This window comes from Odocoileus virginianus, chromosome 7, assembly GCF_023699985.2.
Source record: "Odocoileus virginianus isolate 20LAN1187 ecotype Illinois chromosome 7, Ovbor_1.2, whole genome shotgun sequence".
NCBI lineage: Eukaryota > Metazoa > Chordata > Mammalia > Artiodactyla > Cervidae > Odocoileus > Odocoileus virginianus.
This window is the reverse complement of record NC_069680.1, coordinates 23,457,914-23,481,403: the sequence shown is the minus strand read 5'-3', so window position 1 is coordinate 23,481,403 and position 23,490 is coordinate 23,457,914. Positions and strand designations below refer to the sequence as shown.

The window sequence follows — 23,490 nt, the reverse complement described above, 5'->3', positions numbered from 1 at the left end:
TAGTTGTTTTTCTGGGTAAAGTCTTGTCAGACCAGTGAAATCCACGTTGGGGTCTGCTAATTGGATGCTGGGCACAAAGCTTCACAGTTGGTGATTGATCTGTTTTTGAAGTTCTTCTACGGACCTGGTATATGAGAGAGGCTGGTCGTTAAAAATGACAGGGTTCTCATATGCAACGTTACATTTTTAAGACCGCACACTTTCCTATAAGTAAAAAACACATCTTTTTTTTTTTTTTTTTTAAACTCCTATACCACCGGCATCCTTGGCGTTTAGAACATAGGATTGAAATTTGGATGCCAAAGATTTCTGCTTCCTTTTGTTAAAATTCGAGTTTCTCTCCTTAACTTTTCCCATGTGGCAAGGGGGCACTGCCCAGGTCCCCTTTTGTGGCTGAGTTTAAAATTCTGCTTTCAGATTATTAGTAAACAGTCAGAAGACCACAGGATTAAGTTTTTCTAGGGACTAATTCCTTCCTTGAAGGAGACCCTGAGTGCTGAAAGATTGCGTTGGAAAGAATCTTCAGCTATTACACAATCAGTAAATTTGTTGGGGACTTGAATACCATTTGAAGCTTAAAATCCCGTTTCAGTGTATCCCATTTTATAGCATGTTTAAATAATATGAAAGCAGAACACGTGAAGAATCATAATATAGACCAACTGTCATCACGGAGAAAAAATTTAAGCCATTAAAACCATCTTAACTAAACACGATCTCAGACGTTTTTTTTTTGCCTGGGTTCCTGGGTTGTTGAATTCCCTTTCCAGAAGGACTGAGCTATAGATGATTGCAACCTTTTGCTTTGCAAAAACACAACCATGGCTGTGTTCTTTTGAATACAGATGCCATCTCATCCGGAGATGACGAGGACGACGCAGATGGCTCGGAGGATTTTGTCAGTGAGAACAGTAACAGCAAGAGTAAGTAATTACCGTCTCCGAACGTCCCCGAGAGAGGAGAGTTCGGTGGGAAGTCCTGACTCGTAGCTGTCTCCCTGGCGACTCCTCTGGATGCTGCTGACTGCAGTCCCCACCTCTCCACTGTGTCTTCTCTTCCTGACTTTCAAATCTGAGAATAAAGCAGTGTTACTGTACACCCTTCTGTACTGTTTGTCCTTTCTTATTGTGTCGGTAGCCACTTTCTTTTGAAAGCACTCATGACTTTTCTTTCCTTGGTTTGCTTTTCCCCTCTGGTTCCTCGCTATCTGGAGATGATAGATTCTGCTATCAGCAGAATCATATGACATCCTATCTTCTTCCTGTCGATGTTGCTTGGCCTGACCCAGTGGTTCTCCACTTGGGGGAATTCTCCTCCTTCCCCCTCCCCTGGGGGACAGGGGGCAATGTTTGGTTGTCTCACTGAAGGAATGGGGTGATGCTAGTGGCATCAAAGAGGCCAGGGATGCCGCTCATAAACATTTTTTCAATACACAAAACAGCCCCATAACAAAGAATTTCTTCTCTAGAATGTCGATAGTGCAGAGCTTGTGAAATCTTGGCCTTCTAAGATATTATTGCTTGCTGAGCAGAAATAAGGGAAGCATGCCTTATATTGCCAGTAGAAAAGGGGGACACCAAATGCTGTTTGCATGTTTAAGGATAGTCAGAGCACTGCCTTAACTGACACTAGGAGGCCTTTACTTGGTGAGTGAGAATGTGGGCCTCTCAGAGCTGGGCAGCCTCAGTTCAAATCTTGCTCCAACACTGCTAAATTGGGCAAGTGATTTAACTTCCGTGCCTCAGTTTCTTCATCTGTAAAATGGGAATGATAACAATCTTTGTGGGCTGTTATAAAGATTAGTGAGTGCATATTTGTACACTGCTCAGAAAAACATTTGTGAGTTTATTTAAAGAAGATTAAATACAAGTTGTATTTTCCAATAACATGGCTGGAATATTTCCAAAGTGATCTTACGTTGGTCGTTGGCATTCTTGGCTTAGATGTTATAGTCTTCATTTTCTCAAAAGGATATTAGTCAGTTTAGTAAATTTAAATAAGACCTAAATAATGGGACAATTAGTTATTAAAATAGACCCAGGGCTTTTTCAAGGAAGAAGAGATAATCAATGTTGTTCAGCACCTGGGATAATGTTTTGCTTCAGTGGGGAACTGGATTTGTCTCTGAGTCTCCTGGCAGCATAGGCAAAAAGGGAAATATTTTGGCTTATGTTAGTTTTCACTTCCTGACAAGAGGAAGCTTGCAGTCTGGACCACTATCATCATCATTACTTAAGAGCTTACTAAAAATGAAGATTCTCAGGGCCCACCCTGGACCGCCTGCTGAATTAGAAACTTTGGAAGTCACTCTGATGCACAGTAAGTGTGAGAACCACTGGCTTTGGTATTCACACACACACAGGTCTGCCTCCAATAGGAGTTTACTGTTAGAAGGCTTGTTGGTAAAACAGAGGGTGACAAGGTGAGTAAAAGTGTCTTCCCCTGTGATTTGAAACAGCCTTTTAACGAGGTGGTTGTTCTTATTATCGTGACTTAGTAATAAAACACTGGTAGATTAGAACATGTCACTCATTTATTATTGGCTCTGGCACGAGAGGCCGTGAGCCTGACGGTTATGAAAAGAGTCTACTCAGGGCAAGCTCTGCTCTGACTGCTGGTTCAGTCAGTGCCCCCAGCAACCTCTTAAGGTGAAGAGAGGAGTTGTTTGTGTTTTATTGATTGAGAATCTGTGATTCAGTGAACACAAAGCAGAGCTGCAATTCAGGCCTAGGCTTGTTGCCTGTCTAATCGCCATGCCTCTCTGCCCATTCCCAGGGTGATGATGCAGGTGGGAGGAGGATGCTCGCAGAGTTGTGGGCAGCTCTAATGTGGTACCCACGTGTGCTAGCCATTGCTATTGACTGGGGCATCAGACTCGGCGAGGTTCTGTTGCCGTGCCGGAGAACTGCCTTGTCGTAGTGATCAGCCCCCTGCCTGACAGCATGTTACCCAGAACATGCGGGAAGTAATAAATGTAGCAGAAGGTATAGGTGTGATGTAACAGGTAGGCTGAATGAACTACTTCTCTGTCTGGTCTCCATCTCTGATGACTCTCTTTGCATCCCGAACACTAGTGCTGACTGCCCAGTGCCCAGGTAGTGGGTTATTCCACTTAATGAATGCCAGCCTACGTTGAGTGAATCACCGTGCCTTCACCTTGCAACCAGGGTTCTTTGTAATTAGCTCTTGAATGACACCAGCTTTGCCCTGAAGTGGGTGCTCTGGGGTGATTAAGGACTGGTGTTAGCTGTACCAGGGAGATACTGCTGTCGGGAACTGCCTCTCTTTGGGGCCTGTGAAACACTAGATGCGATTTAAAGTGATAGCAGTTCTTAGCTGGCTGCGTGGCCTCTGCCATCTGTTACTGTGATTAGGCTGGTGTGATTCACAGGTGCGGCCTGGGGCAGCTGAGATTAAGCAGCTGTGGCCGGGGTGGACAGAGGAATGCCACAGCCAGGGTAATTGGAAAAGCGGGGAAGGGGATGTTGCCATTAAAACAATTTTTTGCCACCTCGAGTGTCAAATGCCTGACCTGATTAATAGGGAAAATTGTAGAAGCACTGAATTCTTTGCATTTTCAGCCACCTGGAAACCACTCATGTGTCCAAATGGATTCCTTCGGTGCCTTCTGATTGTCTGGAAATGCCCCTGGGGTGTGTTTGAAAGCTCCCCTTTAGTGAAGTTAACAAACGATGCTTCAGTGACCCTGTGCTGACAGTGATATTTCTGAGCTTCTCCAAGAAGAGTTTTTTTGGGGGTTGGTCCACATTAGTTGTCCATCATCTGACTTGAAAAATAGATGGCAGGTTACTCCAGTTGCTGATATTCTTGTTTATCTAATTCTGGCAGTGCACTCTAAGAAGGCAAGCTTATCTGCCTGGTAGAGTTCTTTTGAGATTCTGTACAGAGTACAGAAAGCATGGTAGCCAATTATAATGGTAAAAATAACAGTCAAAAATTAAGGCAGGTTTGTTGCATTTTGGCCATGAAACTGCTATCCATTAACCTCCAGGTCTGATTTGATTTTTATGGGCATGTTCTGCAGTGTTCAGGTATATGTGAACTTCTACTTCTTCCTACGAGACCTGACTCAAAAGTGGGCTCCTCTGTAGATTTCCTTGTTTATACCGGCCGACTGAGTGGCTTTGAGTGTTTGCATGTTGGTGTGCGTTGTACAGCGTATGGTGTCACATTCAGTATTAGGTAGCATCTCTGACCTGCCTTTCCCCTTAGATTGCTTTTGAAGGGCAGTGACTAGCCCAGATGTTGAATGAATATTTTGTGGTATCACCGTCCTCCCATGATCTCTTGTACGGATCCCATTAAAAACAGAGCAGTGTTCAGGTTTGGTCTGTACATGAAGAGAACAAGTCGGTGTTTCTAAAAGAGTATCCTTGGGAACCCTGGTTCCGAATAATCCTCTGCCAAAAATCAGTTGTATTTTAAAATGAATTTGGAGAATATCTCATACTGTAACCCTTTCTCAAAGACTTATGGTGTCTATCAGCCTAATATAAGCTCTGAGAAGTTCTGTAGTAAAACATCTGTTTCTTTTTGTCCATTCCCAGGGTTTTCCAAACTGATTGACCATAAGACCCTTTTAAAAAATATAGCATCTATTAACATCCTGCTGCACGTGCTTTGAAAATCCCTCCAGTGAGCTGATTTGATTGATCTAACCCCCCCCCCCACCCCCCACCCCCCGATTTTAAGTCAGGTCCTTCCATCACAGATGTGAAGGGCATTCTCCGGTCATATTTTAGCAGCTGACTTGCTGATGACGTCACACTTTACCAGTGCTAGACGGTTCCCTGAACGGAACAATCTTGTGATGTCATTACAAGCCTGGCTGCCAGGAAATAATGCTGTTACATATGCCCTTTGGTGAAAGAGACTTTCTCTGGACAGAAAGTTGTAATTTCAAATGTTAATTTTTGAAATGCATCCAGGTTGAGGATTTTGAAAGGTTCAAGCTTTATCTTTTAGCTTAGAAAAGCATAACTTAACTAGTCCTTGGCTTCCCTAGGTACTCAGTATCTTAATGGGTTATCTGGCAGCAAATAAGTATACATGTCTGTCCGTTTTTTCAAGGTACTTTTATTGCCTCCAGCTTGTGTTTAAGTGATTATTGTCTCCAAAGAGCTTGAACATGATTGACAGAAGTTTCAGGTTGGCTGCTTAACTAGAGGGAGTTGATAGTAAGACAGCTGTATCAAGTGGAGTGTGGTTCTTACTACTGAGTGAAGAGAGAAAAGATAATTTTCTATTTTGGTTTTATTCTCCTTGAGGCCTGCAGCTGCCCATCTTCCATGCTAGGGAGAAAGGGGTTTTTTTTTTTTTTTCTTGGAAATAACGGGAAAATGAAGGTTCTTGGCCTGAGATTCTGAACTTGCATCGACAGACATATTGATGGTAGGAGATCACGGTCACATTTGCTCTAATTGGGATTGTTCCTTGGTAGAGGTTGTCTCTAAGTTGGTAATGCTGGTTTCTTAGTTGTGTTGAAGTTTCCAGGAGTTGAAGAAAATGCATTTTTGAAAAAAATACGTAAGCTGCCTAAAGTTTTTGAAATGCCTTTTCAGTGAAACCTCATCACAAACTGGTTTGGGTGTTTTATCACAGAAGCCAGTGATGATATTCCATCTACTCAGCCAGGCTGAATATCTTTTCTTTCTCAGCCTTCCTCTGGTCCAGCAGCGGTTCTCTCAGGCTGAAGGCAGAGCCTGGGGACCCCTGCGGGCAACTGGCCTCCCAGTAGGGGTTCATTTGCCTGGTTTGTTCCAAAGTGTATCTTCCTGAATGCCTCACTGATCAGCAAGTTGTTTTAATGAAACTTCTCAAATAAAGCCCCCCTGCCCCCTACAGTCACACCTTCACTGACATCTTCATATTTTTGTCAGGTTTGTTTTCTCTTTCTCTATGCAAAACTGAAGTCAGATGAAGTGCAGTCTGTGGTGAGGATGGGGGAGAGCTCTCAGACACATACCCTTTCCCTCATCAAGGGTCAAAGCATTGAAATGTCCTGATTAGTGATATTTTTAAAGGCCCTAATTATAGACTTAAGACAGAGGCCTTAGTGGGGCTTTAGAGAGTTTGTGAGGCTTAATCTAGGAGCTGAAACAGGCTGTTTTTTTTTTTTTGTTTGTTTTTTTTTTTACATCAATAAAAATACAGTTGGCAGTCATCAGTGGCCACAGCTCACATAAATCTTGAACTTTTGACTTAATTACTATGGGAGAGTTCAAAGGGCAGCATGCAGTGGCTGAAAGAGCGCTGCCTAGGGAGTTGGAGACTTGGACCTAGCCTTGGCCCAGCCTCTGGCCGCGTGACCTTGATCAAATCACTTAACCTTTCTGAATGACATTGATCGTACCAGCCGCTGGGCCAGATGGTCAGTGAGGTCTCTTTTGGTACAGTGGTAATATGAGCTCATGTTTTTCCTTCCAACCCCCAGGCTCTATTCTATTTGGTTAGAGAAAGAGAGAACACCACAATCCTTAGATGTTAGAGTTGAGATGCATAAGAGTTTTTGTGGGAACAGGCTCAGCAGTCCATGTTTTCTCCTTAGGTTTAAGTCACAGGGTCAAAACAAAGCCTCTGATCCCACCATTTACTGACAGAATCAGTATCTGTGTAGGATATAGACAGATACCTGAAAAGAATCTTAGAACTGGGAAGGGCCTTATCAGAACTTTCAGTTCAACGCCCTCATTTTATAGCTCAGGCTTTTAACGATTGTCTGTCTCATCTGTCCATCCATCCGTTTATCCATCCGTCCATTTATCCATCCACCCATTCAATAAACACTTGGGTTTCTGCTCCATCGTCTGAAGATGACTTAAGCTGTACCCCTCCAGGTGATCCACTCTTACTGGTCATCAGACATTGAAAGGAATTTATTTCAGTATAGAAAGGCCCTGGGCATGGAGACATACACATAACCGAGAAAATGGTGGCCCAGCGAAGGAGTAGGGGATCTTTATTGGTGGGATGAAGGGGATTAAGAAAGGCTGTGTGGAGGGAACTTTGAGGGATGTTTTGGTGAGGTTATAAATCTGCTTCACCAGACACGTGTTAAGAGGCTTCTGCTGTATTAAAATTGTACTTCCTCCGCATCGTTACTAACATACAATATCTGTTTCAATGTAGAAGATGATAATGAGTAGGTGAGCCTTGAGGATGCGATCGTACTTATTTATTTTGGCTGGATCTGACTGTCCCTTTAACGTGGTCATTATTAGTTTTTAATGACTAAGAGAATGTCGTGCTTTTGCCACATACTACATCAGAAGATTTGAGCATGTCAGAGCAGAAAGGGCCATACCTATGTCTAGGTCAACTTATTTACTTCTGATTTAAGTATGATCCATGTTTGTGTCATCAGGGGTTTGTGCCACAGTTCCTTCTCTATTAAATAGATCACTAAGATTATACCAGGGAAGGTTTACAGAGTGGATGCCGTACACTTCTTTCAGGCAACATGATGTGGCCTTGGCCATCGATATTGAGTGCCTACTGAATGCTCCAGTCGTCTCTCCCTTTATAGGTTGTTAATTTGTTAAGTGAGTTCCTCCTGCAAATGGAAGTTGTTCATGCTTTCACAGCCTTGGGATGGAAGAGGGCCTCCTTCGGTAGAGGAGCTTTTTCATGGGCCTGGTCCCCGTTTCTCTCCAGCTGTGCTGTAGTTTATGGACGGGGGGGCCCTGGCATTTCCGTGTGTCCACACTGCACACAGAGCGGGAAGCACTGAGGACAGGGAGAGTTTGCGGAGGACACTGATGTTGGGAACACAGCAGAGCTGTTCCTGCAGCGTGATTATTTTTCTAGACCTTGCAGATTCTTCAAGTTTTGCAAAGCTAGTTTATTTTAGAAAGAGCCATTGTAAAAGATTAAAATAGCCCCTCCCCTCCAGCATCACACCTGTAATAAAATCTGTGAGCTGGACACCTTGGAGGAAAGCCTTGTCACAAAAGCACATCATGCCTGTGTGATGTTATCACCCAGACTGGGGTTGAATGGGGGTTGACCATCGCTGCTACTCAGGGAACCTCGAAACCTCGGCCCTTTCTGTTGAGTCAAGCTTTACCGTTCCTCAGGGAGAGCAGATGTCATGAATTCAGCTTTCTAGTGATGGTCATGGAGGCAGTTGTCTTCTACTTTGTTGATTAGATTTCATGGTGCCCCACTCACCTGTGATCTCTGAGCCTTTAGAAGAGAAACACGGCCGTGTCTGTTTTGCAGAAGCAGGTTTTATAGGTGCCCTGTTGATGATTGAAATTTCACCCCAGGAAAGTGGCTACCTGCCAGAAATTCCAGCAAAATTCTTTCCCTCTTGTCCTTAAATTATTACTCCGGCACCAAGTAAAAGGTGCTCGTTGCCAGTGTGCTGTTGCCACAGGCTACAGCCATAGGTGCCCGTGTGGTGTGGGTGATACCTGGGCAGGTTGCAGGCTCACCCACAGCTTAACCCTGCCAGAGAGGAACAGAGCAATTTTCCTGGTGCCTAAAGCCCAGGCTGCTTTTCAACCCAGGGAACACGGAAACCGTGCCTAATGGTACACAGCATGTATCTGTTGATTTCTTTTATATAAAAAAGAAAGAAAGAAAGAAAGGAAAGACATTCCATAGGATCAGGGCAGCTGTAATTGATGGTATCTGAAAGAGTGACTCCATTAATATTTAGCTAATTCATATGAATAGGCTATTGTGTTTACTTAAACAGATGACATGAATGCAGGCACCTGACGGCGTGAGGTATGCCTTTCATTTAGGTCAGCTTTGTAAAAGTCTTTGTGTAGCGACAAAGCTCATTATTTATTTTGTGCTCTTAACGCTTTCTTTTTCAGTGGCTGTGGATGGACTTTGCCAAATAGAAGCTTTTCAAATGAAAGATGATTGAAATTGTTTTGGGATATGCCAGGCCCTGGGAGACCTCTGATAAATAGAAACTGAGTACTCCCTGGGGACCCCCTCCAAAGAATAGATGTGTTTATGGGCGTTTGACACCCCAAGTCAAGTGGCTACCAAGTTGCCTGCTCATTACAGATGCAACTGGATTGAGAGGCGAGAACACGGCTCTGGTCCTTCTGCCCTGGCTCCCCTCCCACCCTCCACTGGCCCTTCTCTCTCTGGTACGCAGACCGACAAGTTCTGCCTCACTTGGCTTTGCCTTAGCATCATGTCCATACCAGCCATACCGCCCCACCCTGCCACCCTCCACCTTGACACTTAGATAAGCAGATGGATAAAGAAGACACAGCATGTTCCTGTTAAGAAATCTTCACTCCACTTTTTATAGCAGGTTTCAAGAGCAAGGGTGAGGGGGCAAAGAGGGGTGGGTGTTCTGAATGCAGTTGTTCCACTTCCTCTTTCTACCATGACAACCTGGCTGTTAATTGAAGGGCATCAGTACCCTGCCAGGAATGTGCTGTGCCATCCACAGAACAGGAGAGGAAACTTCTAAATCATATTGGAGACAAAGCCCCTTCCCCCCCCACTGCCTCTGGTTTGTGGGGGGTGTAAACTGTTGCTTAGTCTAACCCTTGTAAGTGGTTATGGGTCAGTCTTCTAGAATTTCAGTGTTCTAGAATGTTCTTGGATGTTCCAGGCCCTGTTGATGGATGCTTTAGGCAGGGGGATACAGGGATTTTGAATACGTATTTGCTGGGACAGAAACATGCATGTGAAGAGTTAAATCGCCATACAAGATATTGTCAGTGGAAATCCTGAGCAGTGATAAAAGGAGGCAGCATGCCTCCAGTTGAGGCTGTCTGTCTTGGATCTAGTACTGCATGTCAGAGAGGTTAAAGGTATGGATTCCAGTGCTTTGAGAGTAGTTCGGGGAGACAGACAGTGGACTCTAGAATCAAACTGCCTTGGCTCAAATCCTGGTTGCACCTTTTCCTAGCTCTGTGGCTTCGGGCAGGTTACTACTCCATGACTCAGTTTTCCCATCTGTAAACAGGGATTATAATTGAATTGTTGTCAGGATTAATGAATTAAATGTGTGAGAGCTTTTGGGGCCATGTCTGCAAGTAAAAGGGCTACGTAGATGGCTCAGTGGCAAAAAATCTGCCTGCCAATGCAGGAAACACAAGAAACTCAGGTTCGATTCCTTGGCTGGGAAGATCCCCTGGAGAAGGAAATGGAAACCCACTCCAGTATTCTTGCCTGAAAAATCCCATGGACAGAGGAGCCTGGTGGGCTACAGTCCATGGGGTCACAAAGAGTCAGACATGACTGAGCGACTGAACATGCACAAGTTGAGATGATAAGCTATACTATTGATCACCCTTTAAGGTGCCAATGGATAAGTTGATGTGGCTTTTGAACACAATTTGTTTATGTGTGTGTGTGATCGTTTCACAGGTGCGGCGATCTAAAATAATATATTTTTTGGGGTGGGGGAGAACTCAACTGTTCTTACTATATGTATTGTCGCTTTGTGTCTAAAGTAGCATTTTAAAACATTCATGAATTTATATTCTGGCAGTAAGTACAAGGGAAAGAAAAGTTCCCTGTTAATAAACTTTAAGCAGTCCATCTCCAGGGACCTTCTGGGAGGCCAGCTGGATCAGACTTCAGAAAATGTTTCTATAGATAAATATTACCCGAAGTTTTGGAAGTGTCGGATCGTTCACATACGAACCTGTTAGGGGTTTATTGATGGAGATGCCGTTGTCCATCTATGTACATTATAATGTCGTTTTCCAAAACAGGAGCACCGTACTGGACCAACACAGAAAAGATGGAAAAACGGCTCCATGCGGTCCCAGCAGCCAACACTGTCAAGTTCCGCTGTCCAGCTGGGGGGAATCCAACACCAACCATGAGGTGGCTGAAAAACGGGAAGGAATTTAAGCAGGAGCATCGCATCGGAGGCTATAAGGTAGAATGAAGCTTGTAAAATATTTAACATTTTTAAAAACACTTAATACCATTACTTAAATTTTTATTTCTTCATTTTTTAAGTAGTCAAAAGTTAGCAGGAAATAATAGAAGGAATATTCTCTTTTTTAAAAAATCGGTAATTATCATAATTGACCGTTACCACGTTTGATATTTTAAAAAAGTTACCCCAGACTTGCATGTGATTTTAAAGCATAATCTCCATTTGTGTTGTTCTTTATATGAAGAGAGTTTAATAAAAGAAGGGTCGAAAGTTGAGAGTCTGTTTTCTATATGTTTTATGGTCTGTAAAACTAAAATTGGAGCAGAATTTGAGAAGTACAGTTGCCTTGTTTGAGCAGGATTGTGTGAATAGTGTATGGACTTGGATGAGAGACTGGGGTATGAAATATTACTTATTAAGAGAGAATGCTTCCAAGATGATGGAGGCAATCTCCCTGTCCTCCATCCTCAAGGGTTCTGAAGAGCCCATTACAGGAGGTGGTGAAATATAGTCTCATCACTCACTGGAGAGTTTGAAATGGACAACGTTTCCCCCAAGATGCCCCTTCAGGCCTTTGTTCATCCATTCATCAGACATTGATCCAATGCCCTTTGTGGCAGGCACTGTCCTAGGCTCTGGGCAAAACACAGCCTTTGGCTCATCGGGGTTCCTTCTCCAGCAGGAAGGCAGATAAATATCTGGCCATCAGGACACTGATATGGGTGAAATTAGAGGAGTGTATTGTCCTGTGGATGTTCAATGGTGATGACTCCTTGAGACACTAAGGTAAAGGCGATCAGGAAAGGATTCTGGACCAAGCTAGAAGGAAGATTGTCTCAGAAAGAGTGATACAGAATCTCCAGATCATTTAGCCTGGAAAGGGAGAGCTTTGTGCATTTAGTATGTGAGGAAGACTTCAGAAACTTTACTGTGAAATTCTTTGGTCCATTTGGAACATGAGTGGGTGCATCAGTTACCCATTGCTGCGTAACAAATTACCCCGAGACCTGGTAGCTTTAACAACAACATTTATCCATTCACAGCTTCCATGGGCCAGGAATCCAGGCGTGGCTTTGCTGGCCTTCTGTCTCAAGGTTTCTCGTGGGACTGTAATTACGGTTTCAGTTAGGGCTGGGATCTTATCTGAAGGATCAACAGGGAAGAATCAGCTCCCAGAGTCACTCATGTGGTTGTTGTCAGGGTTTAGTTCCTTGCAGGTTGTTGGACTAGGGCCTCAGTTCCTCACTGGCCGTGGGCTGGAGGCCACCCTTAGATCTTTGCCACGTGGGCCTCTCTGTAGGGCAGCTCACGGCATGACAGCTGGCCTCCTGAGGGAGGATAGACTAGACGGAGGAGAGCATGAGGAAGACCGAGGTCACAGCCTTTGTAACCTAATCGTGGACGAGCCATTCTACCACTGATGGCTGTTTTCCGCATTAAGCAAGTCACCAAGGGAGGTGATGACTGGAGGCCATGAATATCAGGAGACATGAACATCCTGGGACCATTGGAGAAAACTGCGCAGTGAGTAATATAGAGTGTGCACAGCCAGGTCCTTAAGAATCACGTGGGAGAGGATTTCTTGGTGGCAGCAGATGGTACCTAGGAGGACTCTCCCCGATGCACTCCTCACCTGTGTTAACACACCAGCATCACTCTGGATGACGCGTGAGTCCCTGTGTCACCACTTCTGTGGTCAGGTAGGGCTTCTCTTCACCCGAAGAGCCCCGGAGCCCTTTCCTGGAATACCATGCCCAGTGACTCATCTTGAAAGGGGGTTAGTGTTTTCATCTCTAAGAGTTTATGGCTTTTAACACTAAAAGATGACTTTCTAGAAGCCAAAAGCCCGGAGGATAATTGGGAAAGCCTACGAGTGCATTTCTAAGTGTGTGTGTGGGCAGTTTATGTGTGAAGTGCATCAACTGGAAGGTGGATGCCTTTGAAGCTGTGGAGTGGACACACTCCATTTGTCCTCCACAACTTGCTCTTTGGGGGAAGTGGTAGCAGAAGGGCGGTTTGTCTCTTTGTTCTGTCCTTAGATGGGCACAGTGATGTTGGAGTTGGCTTTTTTTTTTTTTTTAAAGGAATGAACAGACACAGATTTCATTAGGCAGTGCTGGTTGTAAAGAAAGGGTTAAACCACTAAAATTGGGACCCTGGGCTTGTTCTTGGGCTTCCCAGCTGACACTAGTGGTAAAGACTTTATTTGCAATGCAGAAGACTCAGGTTCAATCCCTGGGTCGGGAAGATCTCCCGGAGGAGGGCCCAGTCCAGTATTCTTCCTTGGAGTACTCCATGGACAAAGGATGGGCTTTGTAACCTGGTGGGCTACAGTCCATGGGGTCACAAGGCATTGGACATGACTTAGCGACTGACCACAGACACACACAGGCTTGTTCTTACCACTGGACGTTCTCTGGAAATATAATGGATGCAGTTCCAATTATTATTAAAAAAATTTTTTTTTCTTTCAAAGCATTTATTAGATTTGTTATCATATCACTTCTGTTTTATGTTCTGGTTTTTTGGCTGCATATCATGTAGGATCATAGCTCCTCAACCAGGAATCCAGCCTTCATCCCCTGCATTGGAAGGCGAAGTCTTAACCACTGGACCACCAGGGAATGGTGGTCCTCAATGATTTATTTAAATATAGCTTAAGTATCAGAAAGGTAGTCCCTGGTGGTTAGCTCAGTTCCTTCCTGGGAGATAGGAGTACAAAGGGTCGATGAGCCTCTAGAAATTCCTGCTCTCAAAATAAATAGGACCAACATCATTATTCTGCCTGAGGAGTTTTTTTGCAAGTCTGAATTAGTGATTATAAACACGCTGGAAGACTGAGGGTGCCTGATGAGGAAGCACTGCTTGATTTTCACCGGGTGCAGTTCAGTTTTGATTATTGATGACAACATCCCGCTAAATGAAGAGCAGCTATGTTGTTCTAAAAGCAAAATGAGCAACCTTTAGCCTCTTCTCGTAGAGGCAGAGGTGACCCAAGTATTTTGGCTGTTTGATGTTGACATCATTTCTGGAGTGAAAGAGGAGTGGAATTTGAGTGTATGGGGACGAAAGTCTGAAATCTGTTTTGCTTTTCTACAAAAAGGGCAAAAGGGAGAGAGCACCACACCTTTGGGTTTCCCAGGTGTCTCAGTGGTAAAGAATCCATCTGCTAATGCAGGAGACCCAGGTTTGATCCTTGGGTTGGGAAAATTCCCTGGAGAAGGAAATTGCAACAGGCTCCACTATTCTTGCCTGGGAAATCTCATGGACAGAGGAGCCTGACAACAGGGCAACAGTTATTGGGGTCACAAAAGAGTCGGACAAGACTTAGCGACTAAAACAACTGCACCACCGTCTTTGGAACATGGGGTGCTGGCTGGCTCTGTTGAGGGTACATCTCTTGCCTGGATGGGTTTTCTCCTTGGAGAAAGGGGCTGGGACAGTAGACTTTGGCCTCGGAGATTGCCCCGTCATTGCAAGGGTAGTCAGCCTGGATTCACTAAGGTTTTCACAACAGTTGTGGCATTGGTCATGAGTTCTAGAAAATACTGGGCACTCTTAGAAATTCCATTGAGCTTCATGGGCTTCTGGGACTTGAAAAGACAGAGCTCTCTCATCTGGAAAATGTAGTTCCCTAAAGCCTAAGCCTTGCTAATGGTATGTTAGGCCCACCCCAGGTCTGCGGTCCCCAGGTTGTGAAGTCACTAAAGGTCACAGAGGCTGACCTTCCCCTGAGGACTGCTCCCACTGGTCTGAGCTGTAGACTCATGGGACTGAACAGGGCAGAGTGGGGAGCAGGGTCATGATGGTGGTCTTTCCCTCTGATGTTCTCTTTGTTACCTACATGCACTTGTAAAGAATTGCACCTCTGGAATTTCTCTGGCAGTCCGTTGGCTAAGACTTCGCCTTCCAGTGCAGAGGGTGTAGGTGTGAATCCTGGTCGGGGAACTAAGGTCCCACATACCTCATCTAAATGACCCCTCCTGTCATTCCCATCCATTAGCTCTTTTATTTAATGAAGAAGCGAAGTGTCAACTTTTCCAAGACGTCTTTTTCTAGAAAGCAATTTGAAATTTTCTGCAAACGAAATTGTGTTACTTCTGTGATTTTTTTTTTCCCCTCCTTCATAAATCTCATTCCATAAACCATGGCTGTGCCCCAGTGGCTCAGCTGTCTGTCCAGCTCTTTCCAGCTGTTGATGGGTCGGGGGCTTTGGCCCTGGTCTACTGTGTTATGCCTGTGTGTCCACTGAAGGGAAAAGGAACACAAAAAACCAAAGCAAAGTCAAAGAAAATTATGAAACAGGACAGAAAGCTCATTTTAATTAAAATAGTGAAACTCCTTGGTATTCTGTGTTTCAGTCTTATTTATCAAAGAGCTCATGCTGAGCCATTCTTAGGTGATTAAGAATCAGATTATTGTTTTTCTTAGTATGTGGGCAAAGGCTGGTTGGATGTTATTAATTTATTTATAATGACCAAGCATGACTTGCAGCAAAACCATATCTCCCTAATTGTGCTGATGCCTGGGCTTTTTCAACATCAGTTAAAAAGTTGGCTAGGCTCTGTACTTCACCTGTCCTTAAGATGGGAAATTGGGATAGAAAATCTCCCATGTTTGATCCTTTCCAGCCCTAAAACTTGTGATTTAGTAGCGTAGCCATGATGTAGCATCAGGCATTTTTCATGTTAAATAACTGCACAAATTTTTAAAAATGAGATTGCTTTTTAAAAATATATAATTAATTAATTTGGCTGAGTTGGGTCTTCGTTGTGGCACATGGGATCTTTGTTGCAGCATGTGAGATGTAGTTCCCTGACCAGATATCGAATATCTGGACCCCCTGCCTTGGGAGCGTGGAGTCTTAGCCACTGGACCACCAGGGAAGTCCCAGGAGATTGCTTTTAAGGCTAGATATTTAGTAGGGCTCTGGACAGTTTTCACAATTAAATGTAGAAAAATGAGAAGATGGCTGAGATTACTAGGCCATCTCCATTCCTAATTCATTCCTAAGTAATGATTTAGGCATAGAGGAGAAAAACATTCTCGAAAACCATCTTTCGAGCCACCAACTGCATAAGACCCACGGAGAGACCATGGAGTAAATCTCTCCCTCGACATGACCATGGAATTGGCACAAGAGTCCATGGCATCCAAGAGGTTAGAATTTCCACAGAACCACTTGGCAGAGAGAAGCATTGTACAGCATAGACTGTTAGTTTCCAAGTATATTTCAGGTCCAAGAAAAGACAACTAAAAAAAAAAAAATCATTTTCTTAGAATCATAACTGAGCTGGTTGTTTCGATGGGTAGATTAGATTTACATTTTCTAGGTTATTAAATGTTATGCTTAACCCCAAAGTATGTTTATTTGGAAAAGTCACGACTAATGTGACTTTGTAATATATTTATGTACTTTGTTGAGCTTTTTTTTCAAATAAGATGTTTCTGCTTTCATCTCAGATCAGGCCTCTGTGATGAGAAGCAGGTGTAATTGGTATCTGCTGGCGTGTGTGGTCTGTTCACTTGTGTCTTGACTGTTCTGGGTGCCTCTTGTGTGCATTGTACTCTGGCCCAAAGAGGTGAGCTGTTCTGCCCCTTTTATAGAGGAGGCTTGTCACGTGGCTCCTAGATGGCAGAGCTGCCATTTGGATCCAGGCGATTTTTGCTCCAAAGTTCATGCTCTTATTAAACTGCTTTTTTCAAACATGGCTCCATGTTTTATTAAAAAAAAATAAAATAAAAAATAAAAACCACTGTTACGATAAATGAAAAACAGAGATGGTAATAACTTCCCTGGAGCACATAAATACCAGATGAATCAAGGCATACTGTTGAGAGCAAAGCCGTGGGTCGGGGGTGCTTGGGGGATGATATGATGCTGTTCTTCCAGCTTCCATGACCTGGGAGATTTTTTTTTTTTTTTTTGGTGCGTGTATGGTAAAACTTGTCATTTCTTTTCCAAAACTTTTTCATCCCTTAGAATAGAAACTCTGTATCCATTAAGTATTAATTCCCTGTTCCTTCTTTCCCCAGGCCCTGGTAACTTCTCATCTATTTTCTATTTCTGAATTCACCTGTCTAGGTATCTCATATAAGTGGAATCATAGGAAATTTGTCCTTTCGTGTCTGGTTTATTTCACTTCATGTGTTCAAGGTTCATCCATGTTGTAGCATGAATCATAACTTCATTCTTTTACAAGGATGGCTGGATAATATTCCATTATATGGATAAGACCACGTTTTGTTTATTCATTCATCTGTTAATGGGCACTTGGGTTATTTCCACCTTTTGGCTACTGTTGATGCTGCTGCTGTGAACATCAGGGTACTAGTGTCTGTTTGAGCCCTTGCTTTGGATCCCTTTGGGTGTATACTTGGGAATGGAATGGCTGGGTCATATGGTGATTCTGTGTTTAGCTTTTTAAGGAGGGCCTTGAAGTTTTTAAAGAGTTAAGTTCAAAATGCAGTGGATACCCCATTGGCAATCCGGCCCCAGAGCACCTTTCTGGGCATTTTTAGGGAATAGACATCTAAGAGAACAGGCTTGCATTTTATATTCCTGTCTTCTCTGAAGAGATCCATTGCTTGCTGAGTAGAGGGAAGAGTTTCTGCCACAGGTCCTAGAAGATCAGCGCTCGCCCAGCCCTGTTCTCTGGACACCACCTGAAAAGCAAACTTGGTGTTTAAGCATTAAACAGGTGTTTGCTTCCACGTCTGCCCAGTGACAGGCAGCACTACGTGTCCCAGCCCTCGGCACAGGTATGCTCAGTTCATATATACACATCCCAGAGAGATGATTTGAAATACCCCAGGAACCAGCTGAAAATGGGAGTCTGGCAGGGGATAGTAAGATTTTGTGCATCCTGATGACAGCTGGCCTCTGTTGAATTACAGTTCATGGGGCACCTTATGACGGCCAGAGTTAAAAGGGAGGGCTGTCCTTCACTATAATTTGAACCCATTTGAACCCTGATACTGGTGGAAGGAAGTTGTGAGAATATTTACTGTCATATGGACACTACATTCCTTGACTTGGCACAGAGTTCAACTTTCCGTCCAGCTTCTGGGTGTTTATTCTGCTTGTTATTGAACACCTGGGTATTTAGAAATGTCCAGAGGTTTTTGCAATGTGAAGACAAACATCCAGGTGACAGCTGGATCTTTGACCTTTCACCCAGGTTTTTGGTGTCTGACCAACTCAATGGACATTCCGGTTGTCAGCTGCAGGCTAGGGGTTTAACAGGCAACTAACTCGGAGGCTTTAGGTAACAGAGGAATTTTAGGGGAAAAAACAAACAAACCTGTCTGGGCCACCTTTTTTTTTTGCGATGACAGGGTATGGAATGTTTGTGGGCCTAGTTTTTGGATGGCAAGTCAGAGAGTGTAGGCTGTTATCTTAGTCGACTTGGTTCCAGCATTGCAATGTTATTTTTAAAAGTCTTTAGTGAACATTAGCTTTGAAACCCCACGCTCTCTCCTTTTGTTCCTTGGCGGATGAAAAATACTGATGAATTCCACAAAGATTTAGCCACAGGCAGGAATGAAAAGAAGGAATTGTGCATGTACTGGTTGATGCAGGATTTCGATTCTCCTGGGCTCTTGAGGTCGGTCTGCAAGAGAACTGCACATGCAGTGAATCTGCCGCAGAGCAACTCCTCACCTGGAGTTTTCATTCACATTTTCTGTTGTCTGCATGGGGGGATTTATGTTTAAATTTTAAAAGTGAGAATGAGAAAAGTGTAAACACTTTTAATTCCATTACTTTAATTATATTATATATATATTATATATTGCTAACAATTTAGTATATTTTCTTTCTGATTTTACCTTGCATATAAGTCATGCTTACAGATTCAGGCCTGTATGCACCTAGAAGGGGGTGTGTGGTATGTGTGTGTGTCTGTATTTTTTACAAAAGGGAATCATAAATAGACATTTGCATTCAGGCCGCTTGTTTTCATTCATCAATAACTATTAATTATATTTTACCAGCACTGGACAAAAGAATGCTTCATATTTTTTAGTGACTGTATGCTAGTCTTCTGGAATAAACTACTCATTATGAATGAGTCTGCTCCTCATAGGTTCCAAATTTCTTTTTTTGTTACAAGCTGTGCTTGAAGCAATGATTCTGTTCATGTGCTTTGGAGTAATTCTGCTCTTTTTTGTGTAGACAAGGTTTCTAGAAGTAGAATTAAGTAAGTCCCCCCCCCCCCCAAAATGTCTGTTTTAATAGGTATGAGTAAATTATTTTACAGAAATATTTTTCTCAACTTTCATTCCTGTTATGAGTCTGTTTCCCTCCACCCTCACCAAGTATTCAATGACACTGATCTTTCTAATTTTTGTTAATCAACTGGTGAGTAACCGTGTCTCATCGTTGTTTTCATTTGCATTTCCCTGCTCCTTAATGAGGCTAACCTCTTTTCATATGTTTATTAGATGTTCACATTCCTCTTTTGGGAATGCAAAGATGGTTTATGTGCATTTGACCTAATTGGCAGAAACGCTAGAGCATTCAAAACCTGGGGAATTGAGAAAAACATGTTGAAGATAACATCTTATACATTTTTGTAGTTTCTTTAGGTTTACCCAGATTCTTGGTATGGAAATGGTGTGTTTCATGGCCTTTTAGCTAAGATCAAATTTAATACGGTGGCTTTCCTGGTGGCTCAGTGGTAAAGAATCTGCCTGCCAATATTTTGATCTCTCGGTTGAGAAGATCCCCTGGAGGAGGAAATGGTAGCCTGCTCCAGTGTTCTTGCCTGAATAATTCCTTGGACAGAGAAGCGTGGTGGATTACGGTCCCTGGGGTCGCAGAGAGTCGGACATGACTAAGCGACTGAGGATATTGTTCAAAAAACACAGAAACCTTTCCACCTCTACCCTATTTTTGTAGAGTTACTGTTTATAGTCTCTTGGCTTGTTATTAAGCAACTAATAGTTAATGGTAGGATGTCCTCTACAAAAGTGTCAAATTGTCTCCATGTTGGTGGTTTCCAAGGGCATCCATTTGGAAAATGCCACAGCTCATAAAATTTGGAATTGGTGGCAAGTCAAGGAATCAAATATTGGAGCCATGGTGTAAGAAAATAAATATTAACAGCATCGTATGGGGTAATATTGATTGAGTACCAAGGTCTCTGAAAGGGCAGAAACACCCTGTTTGGTAAGTGTGTTTCTCGTTGTGAAAGCATTTTATAAATGTTAACTTATTAACGTTATTGTCATGCATCTCTAGGAAGTAAATATCCACGGGAGAACATGCCCTGTAGAGGGATCTTACGTGTACTGCCATAGCCCCGATGAAAGATTGTGGCTGACCATATGCCCGGGGGTTAAAAAAAAAGAAGAGAAAAAGGCAGTGGCATGCTGAGCTGCATATGCCAAGATTTAACGTCTGGGCTGAGGCAGACCATGCCCTCTGCACAGTCCAGGTTCAGCTCCATTTGGAATCCACTGTGTGCCAAATCTGGGTCCAGGCACAAGAAAGACATTGACAGTTTGGATGGGGTCCAGAGACAGGCACTAGCCATGATTAAGGGCTTAGGCCCATGACATTTGAGCGGGGGCTCAAAGAACTGAATATTTACAGCAGGGCTAAACGCTGGATTACGTGGCTTGGTGACGTCAGGGCCTGAGTTACCCTCCACGTGACCAGTTCCTCAGAGGCCAGGCGAGTCCCATTCCTGATATTCCTGAGAGTTGGGGGAGAGGGAGGGTCTCACTGTGGGCTCATCTGACCTAAGGTAAATCAAGCACTTTCCATGCACGGAGCCTGCAGCCGCGGGGGAGTCCCTGAGGCCTAGGATTTCGGTAGAGCATTCTCCTCGCACTGGAAATTTTAGCATGCACATCTTGTCCTCTTTCTGAGCATCCCTTTAATACATGCTTCAGAGAAGGTGCTTATCCCTCCTAAGAGGAGACATAGCCTCTTGTTCTGGGTCTCCCCAAAGCCTGTGGTCCAGCCAAGGGCAGAAAATGTATCTTCTCCCAACACAAAGAATGGACTGTCTCCTGTCTCTCTTGTGGCTCTGATGCCTGCAGGTTCATTTACTGCCAGACTTCTTGCCTGTGACGGTGAGACCAGCGCCCCCTCACCAGCTCTAGGACCTTAGACCTCCATGGTTGTACAGGGGGAGTCGTCTTCAGGCAGTAGCTGAGACAAAGTGACTGCTCAGGACTCAGTCTTGATGCAGGGCTTGCAGTCTCTTAAGAAGTAGAGTCCAGCGTTCACCCCATGGTGCTTCCTAAGACTGTTAGTGATGACCAGCCGTCCTGTGTCTGGGCTCAGCATCGGTCACTGCACTTTGTAGCGGTGGCTTGTGCTGAACTGACAGGCTGACACGGAGAGAGTTGTACTGCAGCGTGTTCGCCTAATCTCTTACCTCTGTTGGCTCTGCTTTGCGAAGTGGACAGCTGCTCTGCCCTCCTGTTTTGTATAATGGAGCGTTCACGAGATGATTTTCTTTCTTCTCTAATTTAGTTCCTTGAATCACTCATGTGCTTGCCGAGGCTCTGCTGGTATTATCGGTTTTTATGTGATTAAGGCAGAAAACACTTGCCGCGCTCAGGGAATCATTCAGAAGGTCAGTTGGAATTCCTGAAACGATAGTTAACATGAGTAGGCCCTGGCTTTTTATTTTTTCTTTCTACTTCTCCAGAATGCCTTGTCCAAAATGCCTTTTTAAAGGAGGATATGGATTTGGAGAGAACTGTTAAAGCTGTGAGCCTGAATGATGCAATCTGCATTTTGTTCTAAATATGGGGGGAAAAATCATAGTTGCTTGAAAACCTGAGTCTATTGAAATGTTTTAAAAGCAAAGTGGGGACGTTAGAATCTAGCCTGTTTGCATGTTGACAGAACTAGGGTAAGAATCATAGTAACTTATTTTCTCACTCCCTGCTTATCTTTGAAAAGTCTCAAGGATTTTGTAAACAGATGGATACACACCTTAAGTTGCCTAAGGATTCATTGCTCCCATATTTGGAATTCTGAGTATATATCTCAGGGACATGTAGCATCTTATCCAGTGATGGGGCAGGGCGCAGATCTGAGTTTCCAGCTGAAACTTTTGATGTCCCAGTAGCATCTAAGGGCCACATGGAAAGTACTGGGAGGCCTTCAAACCAGAAGGCTCCAGGAACAGTAACAGCAGCTACCTCGTGGGTTCCTTGGAGGAGTTAAGTTTAAACTGGCTGAGGTTGAAAGGAGTGCTCAGGGAAATATTGGGTTAGCCATAAAGTTCGTTCGGGTTTTCCTGTAACATCTTTCGGAGTGAACGTTTTGGCCAGCCTGACACCTGGTATCCAGTGTGTGTTCACATCCCTGGCATTGGCTCTCTGTGGGTCCTCGGTGCCATGGAGTCTCAGGGTTCCCAGTGGATGACCAGTCTGAGGCTTACCTGCCCAGGAACACTGACACCTGGGGGCTAGTGATGTGTCCCCTGGCCACTTGGCAGCTTCTGGAGGAACCCTCAAGCCCACGACATGATCGACCTCCTCCACACCCTCTTGTATCTGAGCATGTCAATGCCGGCTTGCCAGACGTTCACTGTGACGATCCCTATGGTTTTCCTTTGTTACCAGTCTGAGTCCTTATTATGAGGAAACTTCAGAATTCAGATGATTCTTCTTTACCTTCCTTTCCTCTCTCAACTTCTTCTCAAATCACGAAAGCACAGCACCTGGTATTCTGTACTAAACTTGTCCAGTAACCGCCTTTTCTCTTTGCAGGTACGAAACCAGCATTGGAGCCTTATTATGGAAAGCGTGGTCCCATCTGACAAAGGAAATTATACGTGTGTGGTGGAGAATGATTATGGGTCCATCAATCATACGTACCACCTCGATGTTGTTGGTGAGTTTACCTCTCCCCGAGTGCCAGCCGTGTGCCATCCTGCTGCAGCTTGACTCATTTGAAGTTGTGAAAGTGAGCTTGTTTCTCCCTGTGCTTTCAGGAGAGTTGGTTTGTTTTCATTCTTTTTAAATACAGGCTGTCATTTGAGAAGGATGCGTCTGTCATTTGACAGTGTTCTGTTTCTGATTAGCTGAGTTACATGTGTTTATCATGGTCCCCTTGGCTCCCAAGCATCCTCTTGTGTGATGTGGATGTGATGTGAAATGTGCTGATGTTTGGAAGCTGAGATTTCTCTGAAAAAAACATTAGCGTGTGTAGGGAATGGGTCCAGTTAGGCTGTGGGGGAGCATTGTTTTTGAAAGAAGGTCTACTGTATAATGCTGGCTGAAGAGTAAAGGAAAACATATTATAATGACTGAGCTTATAGCTGGTTGGAGGAAGGTTAACATCAGGAACCATTCAGTTCCATCAGAAGAAAGTCATTAGACACCACAAGTTCAACATTCATTCCTAGAACCTATTTCTTCTGTGAAAAGAGAACTGTTTTAATGGGCTGATGAATACTTTAAATGCTTAGAGAAATAAGCTATTTTCATGAAATATCTTAAGACCACATAGCTTGTTGTCCTAGAAACTCAAATTTCTTCTCAAGTCTGGTCTATTATGATGGATTTTGTTGTAACTGATGAAGAAAGGGTGTTTTGCTGTGTTGTTAGAGAACTGATAAACTTACCCC

The 23,490-nt window shown here is 43.8% G+C and overlaps 1 protein-coding gene across 15 annotated transcripts in view; it reads left to right on the top strand.

Moving 5' to 3' along the window:
* Window positions 1-23,490, top strand: part of FGFR2 (fibroblast growth factor receptor 2) — a 103,762-nt gene that overhangs the window by 28,540 nt on the left and 51,732 nt on the right. For 12 of the 15 annotated variants that reach the window (XM_070470305.1, XM_070470303.1, XM_070470301.1 and 9 more), the window contains 3 exons: window positions 846-923; window positions 10,719-10,888; window positions 22,631-22,754. In XM_070470305.1, coding sequence (XP_070326406.1) covers window positions 846-923; window positions 10,719-10,888; window positions 22,631-22,754 — 372 coding nt within the window. The remainder of the gene's footprint in view (window positions 1-845; window positions 924-10,718; window positions 10,889-22,630; window positions 22,755-23,490) is intronic. The other 3 variants (XM_070470306.1, XM_070470308.1, XM_070470307.1) reach the window with 1 other exon arrangement.